This window comes from Cygnus atratus, chromosome 10, assembly GCF_013377495.2.
Source record: "Cygnus atratus isolate AKBS03 ecotype Queensland, Australia chromosome 10, CAtr_DNAZoo_HiC_assembly, whole genome shotgun sequence".
NCBI lineage: Eukaryota > Metazoa > Chordata > Aves > Anseriformes > Anatidae > Cygnus > Cygnus atratus.
In genome coordinates, this window is record NC_066371.1 from 12369795 (window position 1) to 12380540 (window position 10746).

General features: G+C 59.5%; 1 protein-coding gene across 1 annotated transcript; it reads left to right on the forward strand.

The window, feature by feature from the left end:
- Positions 1 to 7705: 7705 nt before the first annotated feature.
- Positions 7706 to 8490, forward strand: LOC118248225 (histone H1.10). The gene has a single exon (XM_035546974.2). The coding sequence runs from the start codon at positions 7822 to 7824 to the stop codon at positions 8488 to 8490; it is 669 nt and encodes a 222-aa protein (XP_035402867.1). The 5' UTR covers positions 7706 to 7821.
- The last annotated feature ends 2256 nt before the right edge of the window (positions 8491 to 10746 follow it).

The following is a 10746-nucleotide window of genomic DNA, read 5'->3' on the forward strand; positions in this document are numbered from 1 at the left end:
CCTCATTTGTTCACCTCCCCTACTGCTTAACTCCTAACATCCTGGAGCGAATATGAGAAGGAGCCAGAGCTGAGGTGTTCCAGTGGCTCTGTACTGTGGAAGGAGCTCCTCTCCCACCTGGGTTGTGGTAGCTGTTTCTCAGTGAATTACCTGGACTACGAACCTTCCCTTTCTTCTTACTGACTGCTAATCTGGATTTTTTGGTATGGAAAAACTTGGCAATCTAGTCCCTTTCCTCTCTTCCTTTCTTCCTGGTATTTGTTCTTGCGTTTGTAGCTTGCTTAAATGGAGCCCTTCTACCTGTTTTCCAGAGGTCTACATTCTAGTACGTAGGCTGAGCTCTTCTGTAAAGAGACAAACATGATGCCAATAAACTTAACAAGAACAAACCTCCTTGTTTACTCCTGTTTCTGACTCTCTTTTTTTTCCCTGCACTAACATACTTCCTTTCCACTGTTTGGTGACCCTTTTAGCAAGCTGGTGCCTGCACGTCAAACGCTGTTCGTGCTTCTTCCTTACCGTGATGTCTGTGCCTTCTAGGTAGCTTCTTAAGAGTGGGGTTGGCAGGTGCTGCTTCCTTGGGTGACCCTAGAAATGGGGGTAGGGCAAACACCACTGCTGTTCTTGGAGCTGCTTGCAGTGGCAGGAACTGTGCTGCATCTGGTCATTCTTGTATTGGCACAGTCCCACATCCCTGTCCTGGGCATGCAAAAACCCTTGGCAGGGTAGAAAGGAGGGCAGTGGTGCTAAAGCTTCTCATGCCACAAGGTGTGAAGAGCAGCTCCCTGGTACCTGCTACAGCTGGAGGGCTTCCTGCAGGAGCAGCGGGCTGCCTACAGTGGCTCTGCTCTAGCAAAGCCTCCAGTGCTGGTTGCCCGGGTATGCTTACAGCTCACCTGAAGGCAGCACCAGCAGAGGGGACAGAAGGCTGCCTCTCAGGCTGGACCATCTGCCCTGCTGTCACTGCAGGATGGCTGGAACCTCACCTTTAAAAAACAGATTCGGGGGGGGGGGGAAATGCAGCCAGCAGTTGCAATGCCTGGGCTAGCAGCAACCCCAGAGGGAGCGAAGGACCCCTCCTTGGTACAGTTTAGTTGAGCTTAGGCCTTTAATTCCCAGTGCCTGGGCATGACCCTCTGCTTGCACTCAGCAATGCCTAGCTCGCTGCTGCTGTGCCTGCAGTGAAATGGAAAACAAAGCGTAGAGAAATTAGGCCAGTTATTTCAAGGGCCTTTTAACAGTTTTTGTGCTCTGTATCCTACTTTATGGCTTCATCCTTGTACGCTTTTCTCTTGCTTGACTGGGCTTTTGCTGTCCACACCCCTTTCAAACAGCTATGCTGCAGTAGCGCTGTGTCCTGGTGGGGCCACTTTCTCTCTGCATCTTTTGTGAAAGACTCTAGCTTTGTGCTCATCTCCACTGAAAGCATCACTCTGCATTTGTTTTCCGTACAGTTCTAGCAGGGAGAAAGGCTGAGGGAGGTGGGAGCAGTACCTACACCATGATGTTTTGGGGAAAGGATTGTTAATTCTGCACGTACAGCCTGCTGCTTGGGCCTTGGGGCTTCTGGAGCCAAGGGACAGGCTGTAGCATGAGAAGGGCTGTGCGTTGCAGCTCTGGAAGAGCCCTGTACAGACACTGTTTGATCTCTATCACATCAAACAAACAGGCAGCTGCACATAGGTAGGTCAGCTGCAGTACTCCTTGCCACAGGATGTTATGGATGCTAAAGGGGAGGGGAGGATTTGATATGCCACCTACAGACCAACAGTTTTGGAGGTGGGAATGTGATATGTATGCACGCAAGTGTACAGAAAACAGTACAGGAGGCAAGTGGCTTGGGAAGTGGTGCTCTGAGCTTGCCCTGCTGTTAGACATGGAGAAGCTGCTGCTGGCAGAGATGCTCCTGCAGGATGGAGCCCTCACCATGATCTGAAGGCGCGCAGGGATGGGGATGCTGCTTGGACTGGTCGTCCCTGCAGGGTACAGCATGTTTAGGGCGAGCCACTTCTCTGCTCAAACCCTTCTAAAGCATCAGCACAGCCTCATGGCTTTTACTCCTGCGCTGACCTTTTTGCCTGATGACAGGCCCAGTGATGTGTGCAGCAGAGACTTGTGCTGAGCAAATGGCAGAGGAGAACCCACCCAGGAGGAGGAGGAGGGGGCGTCGGGCTGATCCAGAGGGGCTGGCCCTGGCCTTGCTGTTCGCCAGGGTGGGAAGGGGAGACCCGAGGAACCCCCTGCCGGGAGCGGGAGGGCACCAGCACTTCCATGCAGGAGGCACGTGCAAGACAGCATTTCTTTTAAATTTGCTTTGAAGTGAATTCAAAGTTCATTCAAGCTTTTTGAAAACTAACACCCTCCTACCCCTTCCCCTCCATAGCAACGTCAGGGAGCTGGGAGGAGCGAGGACCCTATCACCACGGGCAGCCTCCTGCTCAGCCCCGCTGCAGGGAGCAGGGGCAGCAGCTGCCTCTTGCACAGCAGGTCCTCGCCCCCCCAGAGCCTCACTCACCCTGCTGCCCTCAGGGGCAGAAATCGGGCAGAAGGGCCACCACCCCCACCACTGCTACCACCAAGCACAGTGAGCAACGTCAGCCCCCAGCACCTTCCACTCACAGCACGGCGCGATGCTGGGGCAACGTGGAGCTCGCAGCCAGGCGGTGGGTGCCTGCGGCCCCTTTTTTTTCCCGGGGGGGGGGGGCTTTGCAGAGGGCAGCTGGGCTCTGCGGGGCACCAGCTTCACAATGGCATTGGTGCTGGGGGGGGGGGGGGGGGAGGGCATCATCGAGGCAAAGAGCAGCCAACCTCCGTCCTGGGTGCGAGGCTGCCGCCCTCCCTGCCGGCACGAAGGCCAAGCTGCGATGCCAGGGTGGGAGAGCTCGGCCCGTGCCTTGGCTGGGAGCCAGCCCCGGCCCTGTGCACCTGCAGCCCCAAACGGCCGCCAGCCCCCTGTCGGCAGCCCCCCACCCGCAGCCCCCCCACCCGCAGCCCCCCGCCCCCGTGCCCCAACCGCAGCCCCCAGGTGCGTTGGGGGGATGTGGGCGCAGAAGCACATAAACACTTCTTGTAGCTGTATAGGTGTGCAGAACTGGTTTTAGCTGGATATCTGTGTATGATTTACATTTACAAATAAATGTACACGGACTACAATGTGTGTGTATATATATATATATATGGCTGTGCATACTTGGAGAGCGAGAGAGCTCGAGGAAGCAGGGCGTGGACAAACCGGCAGGTCGACGGGGCACATCTGTGTGTGTTTGGCCAGGTACACTTACACGGACACAGCCCCAGTGCCAGAGAGCACAGCGTGATTTAGTTGTGGGCAGTCATTTATTTACTGAGCTACACCGACACAAATACACTGAGGGGGCTGCAGGCTTATCGATGTACACACATCCAATGTATAGTTTTTTTTTTTTTTTTGTAATTACATACAAAGAGATTAAATACATGTATGTATATAGTATGGCTACCCTCATATAAATTTTATTTCTATTTATTTTATTTATTTTTATTTCTATTTCTCTATAAAAATATTTAAATATGAATAGATACACACATATTAGCTTTATATGTACATGTGGGGAGGGGGTGAGAGGTAGAAAATACAGACACACAGTTACGTAAATAAGTAAATACTTAAAATATATGTGGGGGAGGGTATGGGATATCTCTGTGTGAACTCTCTCTCTCTGCATGTAGAGAGAAAGTGAGAGGGAACACTGCTTGTGTGTGAGCCTTCTCTTTCTCTCTCATTATATATGTGTGCTGATAGACAGAGAGGTTAGGTTCCCTCCCCTCTTCTGTAAGTCTGTGTACACACACATATCCAGATATATACACATTAAAAAAAAAAAAATCGAGAGAACTATGTGTGTGAACAGCTGTGTAGCATGTATGTATATGTTATGCCTATATAGATATAGCAAGAGAGGAGTATGTGAGAAGACCTCTGTATATATGTGTACATGCATAGAGACGTGTGTATAAACAGCACTAGCTCTATGCCTATATCCATACATATACATCTAGGTAGCTAGAGCAAATTGCATGCATGAATAGTCTCCGTGTTTTTATATAAAAATATACATGTACGTATGCATGTTTATGTATATATAGCAAGCCAGTATTTGTGTGACAACTCTCTCTCCCCCTATATATATACACACACACAGAGAGAGAGAGAGAGAGCTAGAGACTAGTTATTGAGAGAGACTTACATGCTTACATGCATGCCCCCAGATAGTACGTGTTGCTACGTGCTTGTACGGGGGGGGGGGGGGTGGTGGTGGTGGTACATACACATGCGCGCACACTTACATACATAAATAAAAAGTGTATATAACGGATGATATCTGTGTGTGTGAATAGCTGTATATAAACATAGTAAGAGAGAGAATAATGTGTTACCAGCACTCACTCCGTGTGTGTGTGTGTGTGTGCATGCACAGCACTAATTAGATATGTTTGTAAAGTGTCAATAAAGCGATTTGTTGAGGTGTGAACAGCTCTTAGCATGTATGTATATGTGCATACATACAGTGAGACGTGTGTGTCCAGGTGGCTGTGGACCGTTCTCTGTGTGTGTGTGCATGTAAGTACCTATTCATACAGCACAGCTATATAAAGTATTGTGTATATACAACTCATTATACATGTGTATATAGCGAGACATTGTGTGTATGCGTGAACAACTCTCTTAGCATACATGTATATATAAGCATGCTTATATAGTGAGAGGGGTGTGCCTGGGTACAGTTCTCTGTGTGCAAGTATATAGGTGTGTATAGCTTTATTGACAGAATAGTGTGTGAAATTAGCATGCATGTTCTCTATATATTTTTGCAGCGTGAGAGAGTGAACTGTGTAAGTAAGTATGCTTCTGTGTGAACAGCCATATTCCCATACACAGTGAGAGTATTGTGTCTGTGTGAACAGCTCAGCATATATGCAGACATACATATATATAGTGAGAAGTCTGTGCTCAGGTCTCTCTTTATATGTACATATATGTAAGTCTAGATGTATTTGAGTACACATAAAGAACAGTGTGTGTGTGTGAGACCAGCTCTCGCACACAGTGTGTATGACATATACACATATATATTTACATAGAGTGAGAGGGAATATTGTGCATCTATGTGTGTGTGAGCATCTCTCCAAGGATATTGGGGGGGGGGGGGGGGGGGGGGGGCATTTCTCTCCCTCCGTGTGCATGTATAAATGTAGCTACATCTATGTATATAGCCAGGGGCAAAGAGAGAGGGAGAGCAGGGAAGAGAAAGAATGTTGCTCACATTCTCTTTATATGGTATGTGAATATATATATATATAAAAGGATATACACACACAGCTCCTCCCCTTCCCCATGTATTTTTTTTCAACTATGTACAGATTCATATATTTATACCTATTTGTGTCGTTTTTCTATTATCCTTTTTTTTTTTTTTTTTACAAACAGACCCTCACACTCTCCCCCCATATTTTACTTAAATATTTACCCCCCCCCCCCCAAATATATTGACACCTTTGTGTTCCTGTTCTCAACCAGCTCTTCGGGGCGTGAGCGTGCTCACACGGCTGCCCCAGCTGTTCATCATACGTGTGCATGCATGTGCACGTGTGTGTTGTGCACTTCTCATTGCACTCGCTGCAGGCACTCACAGCCACACAGGTGTGCGAGTGGTGTGCTGCCTTACCTGACTTGCACACAGGCACAAATTATATCCCCCCACTGCAATTTATTTGTACTTTATATGTAGGTATCTATAAAAAAATACACCTGGGTGTGCATGCGTATGTGTACACATACATATTTTTCTTAATGTACACAGAACTAGTGTATTATAAGTGCCACATATTGCACCTCTGACCTACACACTCCCCTAGAATACTCGCTGCCTGGCTGTGAGCGTCCATTTGCTCACGGTGTGTGCCCCCCCCCCCACCCGCCCAGCCCCGCACCCAGCACCCCGCAGGCCCCGGCCCCCCCGGAGGCTGAGCCCGGCCGCAACTCATCGCAGGGATGCTGCGGGGGGGCCGCGGGGAGGGGGCTCCGCGGTGGGCACCCGCTGGTGGCTGGGGGGGGGCGTGGGGCAGGATCCGGCCCCAGCGAGGGGCGGAGGGTGCTGGCCCACCCCCCCCCCCACCCCCCCCCGCCGTGATTTTTGAGCGCGGGGACCCCCCCCCCCGCCTTGGAACGGCTCCAGGCAGCGGCTGGGGGGGGGAACGGGGGCGGGGAGCCCCCGGGCCGGCGGCGGGGGGCCAGGGCGAGGGAAATGGCGGAGAGGAGCCGGGGGATGGGGGGGGAGGAGGAGGAAGAGGAGGAGGGGGGAGGGGGGAAGGAGGAGGGGAGGAGGAGGGGGAGGGGAGGAGGCGGTGCGGGCTCGGCGCGGCGTGCGTGGGCAGGGGGCGTGCCGCGTGTGCACATGTGTGTAAGCGTGTGTGGGGGCGCACATGTATGTGGGGGGAGGGGGGAGAGACGGGGTGGGTTGGGTGTGCATGGAGGGGCGCGCACAACCCTGCGCGTGTGCCCCGCGTCCCGCCACAGGCGTGCGGCCTCCCACGGGCACGGGGGTGCCCCCGCGCACCCCACACGCCCCCGGCCCGGCAACATTGGCGGGCACATGGACCCCCCCCCCCCCCACCCCCACCCCACACCCCCCCCTGCGCTTCCCCAGGTGCTGGGGCGAGGGGCCCCTCCAGGCCCGGCCCGCGGCTCTGCAAGGGGGCCCCATTCGCGTGTCTCCCCCCCTCCCCCCCCCCCGCATCCTCGTCTCCCCGGTGGGATTTGGGGGAGTGGGGCGGGTGTATAAGGGGGGATAGGGGGGGGGGGTGTCCCTAGCACCGCTGTTGCCCCCCCCCAGCCCCTGCAGAGCTGCGGCCTGCAGCGAGGAGCCGCCCCCCCCTCCCCGCAGGGCGGAGGGGCTCCGGAGACGACAACGATGCGCCCCCCCCCCACGTCCCCCTCAATCTGAGGGTGCCCCCAGCCCCCCCCCGCCAGCCCCCAAGGTCCCGCCGCGCTGCCCCAAGCGCTCCGCTTCGGGGCGATGCCCGATGGGGGGGGGGGGGGGAACACACTATACATGAGACCCGCAGGACACTCCCCCCCCCGGGGGGCCCCGTCCGGGCTGCAGCGGGGCTGGGGGGCGGTGGGGGGCGCGGCCCCCATCGTCGGGGCGGGGACCCCCGCTCTCGGCTCGGCGTCTCCGCGCTGCTGCCGGCGGCCGCGGGAGGGCGTCGCCTGTGTTAGTTCCCTCCGGAGAACCCGGGGCCAGCGCCGCCGCCGCCCCCCCCCGCCGCCCTCCGTCGCCCCCCTCCCGCGGCGGCCCCTTTTCGGCTGCGGGCGGCGGCGGCGGCGCGGGGCGGGGGGGCCGCGGTCGGGCTCCAGCCGCCGCCGCGCCGGGCGCCCCCCTCCTCGTTCCCTCCGCCGCGCCGGGCGCGCTCCCGAAATCGCGGCGGGGGGCGGCGGGCGGCGGGCGGCGGGGGGCGCGGGGGCGGCGGCGGGCCGGGGGGCGGCGGGGCGCGGGGCGCGGGGCGGGCGGCGCGGCGCGGGGGGGCCCGGCGGCGGCGCGGGAGCCCCGCGAAAGGGCCCCAAGAAGCACAAGTCGGGGCTGGCGGCGGACCGCGCTGTTGTTGTTCTCAACGTGGTCCGCGCCGCGCCCATATAAAGGCGGGAGGCGGCGCCAGCCCCGCCAGAGCGCGGCGGCGGCGGCGCGGAGCGGAGCGGAGACGGAGAGCAGCGCCCCTCCGCCCGGCCTCCGCCACGCCGCGCTTGCAGCTGCCCGCCCGCCCGCTCGCCCCCCCCGCGGCACCATGTCGGTGGAGCTGGAAGAAGCCGATCTGCCCCTGACCGAGGCGGAGGAGGTGCCGATCGCGGCCGAGAAGAAGGCGGCCTCCAAGAAGGCGAAGAGCGCCGGCGGCGGCGGCGGCTCCTCGCTGTCGCCTTCGAAGAAGAAAAAGAACAACAAGAAGAAGAACCAGCCGGGCAAATACAGCCAGCTGGTGGTGGAGACGATCCGCAAGCTGGGCGAGCGCAATGGCTCCTCGCTGGCCAAGATCTACAACGAGGCCAAGAAGGTGGCCTGGTTCGACCAGCAGAACGGCAGGACCTACCTGAAGTACTCCATCAAGGCGCTGGTGCAGAACGACACGCTGCTCCAGGTCAAGGGCACCGGCGCCAACGGCTCCTTCAAGCTCAACAGGAAGAAGCTGGAGGGCGGCGGGGACGGGGGCGCGGGCAGCAGCGCCCACAAGTCCCACAAGAAGGCGGCGGCCTCCGCGACCCGGCGGGCGGAGAAGAAGCCCGCGGCCAAGACCAAGAAGCCCGAGAAGAGATCCCACAAGAAAGGAACCAGCAGCGCGGCGGCGAAGAAGGACAAAGGCAAAGCCAAGAAGGCCGCCAAGAAGGGAGCCGCGTCCCCGGGGGGCAAGAAGGTGAAGAAGTCCGCGAAGCCCAAGGCGCTGAAGAGCAGGAAGGCATGAGAGCGGGGCGCGGGGAGCCCCGGGCGGGGGGCGGAGGGGCCCCCCGTCCCCGCCAGGACTGGGAGCCCCACGGCACGGACTGCTCTGAGGACAGACCCCCGGGGACCCGCTTTGTGTCGCCGACTCGGCTCCGCAGCCGCCGCCGTGCGCGGTGAGCGGGGCTGCGGCTGCCCCAGCCCCCCCCTTGCCTCCCCCCCCCCATCCCCGAGCCTCCGGCGCCTTCCCCCCCCGCCGCCCCCCAACCTCGCGGCTTTCCCCCCATCGCGCCCCTTTGTTTTCGGCCGTGCCCCTCCCCCCCCCCCCCCCGGCCCCCTTCCCGCCCGGTTCCCATAGCAGCCGCTCTGCGGCGCCCCCGCGCCACGTGGGCCGGCTCCCGCCGCCCGCGCCCCCCTCCCCGCCCCGCCCGCCGGGCGCACCGTGCCTGCTCGCGGCCATTTCGAAAAGCCACGGCGCCCCCTATTGGCTCCCGGCCCCCGGCGCCATGGCAACGGCCCGTCGGGCGCCAATTGGCTGCCGCGGCGTCTGGCGCTCTTAAAGGGCCGGGGCTCCCCTGCGGCCTCCCGCCCCTGGCGGCGGGCGGGGGAGCCCGGGGGGCCCGGCGCAGGGCCCCGCGGCTGCCGTTCAGGTCGCCTCTCCGATGGCCTTTACGTTCTTTTTTTCTTTCTTTTTTTTTTTTTTTTAAAAGCGTTTTAGGGGTGGGTTTGGTTACGTATTTTCGGGGGTTGGGAGGTTGTTTTTTTTTTTTAATTTTTTTTTTCTCTTTTCATTTGTCGTCGTTTCAAATAAATTGTTAAAAAAAAAAATAAAAAAATAAACGGAGCCGTCGTGGGGAAGGGGAAGGGCGGGGGCCGAGGGGGCTCCGCAGCGGGGATCGTGCACAGGAGCAGAGCTGGGGGGGGGGGCAGCGGGGGGTCTCCTGGCACGGAGGCAGGAGGAGAGCAGTCCCTGGGCTGCTGCAGCAGGCGATGACACGGAGGAGCCCTCGGCTGCCCCGCAGCCAGACTCAAGGTAGCAGGGGCACCTCCCTGGGCACCGCTCTGAGCCCCCCCCCCAGGAGCTTCGGCTGCCTGCTGCGTGCACAACCCGCAGGCACGCACGGCTCCAGCGGCACAGCGCATCCAGCGGCACAGCGCATCCAGCGGCACAGCGCATCCAGCGGCACAGCGCATCCAGCGGCACAGCGCATCGCACGCCCCGCGGAGCCACCCCTCGCCATCAACTGCGCCTATTTATAGCTCGCCCCAGTGAGGTTGCATAAAGCACCCGCCGGGGAGCTGGGCCATTTTGTTCCACCTCCGGCACGCAGGGCAAGGGGCGAGCCCGCAGCTCGGGCTCTGCAGGGGGGGGCCGCAGCTCCACCAAACCCCAGCACCCCCGAGGGGGGGGGTTGCAGGATGGGTGAGGGGCCCGGTGCATCCCGCTGCAGGGGCAGCGAGGGGAGGTGGAGTCACGCCATACTTTGTAGGTGGCCCTGCAAGGAGGTGACGGGGAGGGGCAGCAGTTCACTGTGCCCCCAGGGCGGCACCAGGCTTCCAGGGGGGCGGGTGGCACCTCGGGCACCCCGCCCTGAGAGCCCCCCCCCCCGGCATTCCATGCCCACCTCCCTGCCGCTGGAAAAGGAGCAGCCCCCGCCCCCCCCCCCGCCCAGGGCGCAGCTGCCTGTGGAGCTGCTTTGTTGCTGTGCTCAGCGCCCAGGCAGGAGGGAAGCAAGTTTCACTCCCCAAAGACCCGTCCATCAGCTAAACCCAGCAAGAGCAGCCAGCAGCGGGCCTGGAAAAGAGCAGCGGTGCCCTGACTCCGGGATGCTGCAGCCCCCCCGGGGCCTGTATTTAGGGCACAGCTGCTGGCTCAGGCCAGGCACCGTCCTTCCGCCCATGCAAGTCCCACCAAACTCCAGCATCTGCCCCCAGGCCTGGTACTGTGAGGGAGCTGCCGCGCCCCGGCAGCGACCTGCAGCTGTCTGCAGGCAGGAGATGACGCTGCAGGTTTTGGGGGCTCAGGGGCTGCTAGCTCTGGGACCTGGCTGGGCTCAGGCAGAAGCAGAGCCACGCTTCGGGCTGGCTCAGCTCTGGGGGCTGCGTGTGCTGGTGGGGGGGGTCCCCCCGCTTCCCTCTTGCTACAAGGGAGCAGTGGCGGTGCTGCTGCACGCAGACGAGCAGCGGCTCCACTTCCACTGTCCCGCACCCACCTCGCCCGCAGCACGCCCACGAGGCGGCGGTGGAAGGGCCCTGCAGACCCCCAGCCCTCCCCGCCCAG

Coding starts and splice junctions, on each gene's coding strand:
- LOC118248225 (XM_035546974.2), top strand. CDS start 7,822: ATGTCGGTGGAGCTGGAAGAAGCCGATCTGCCCCTGACCGAGGCGGAG.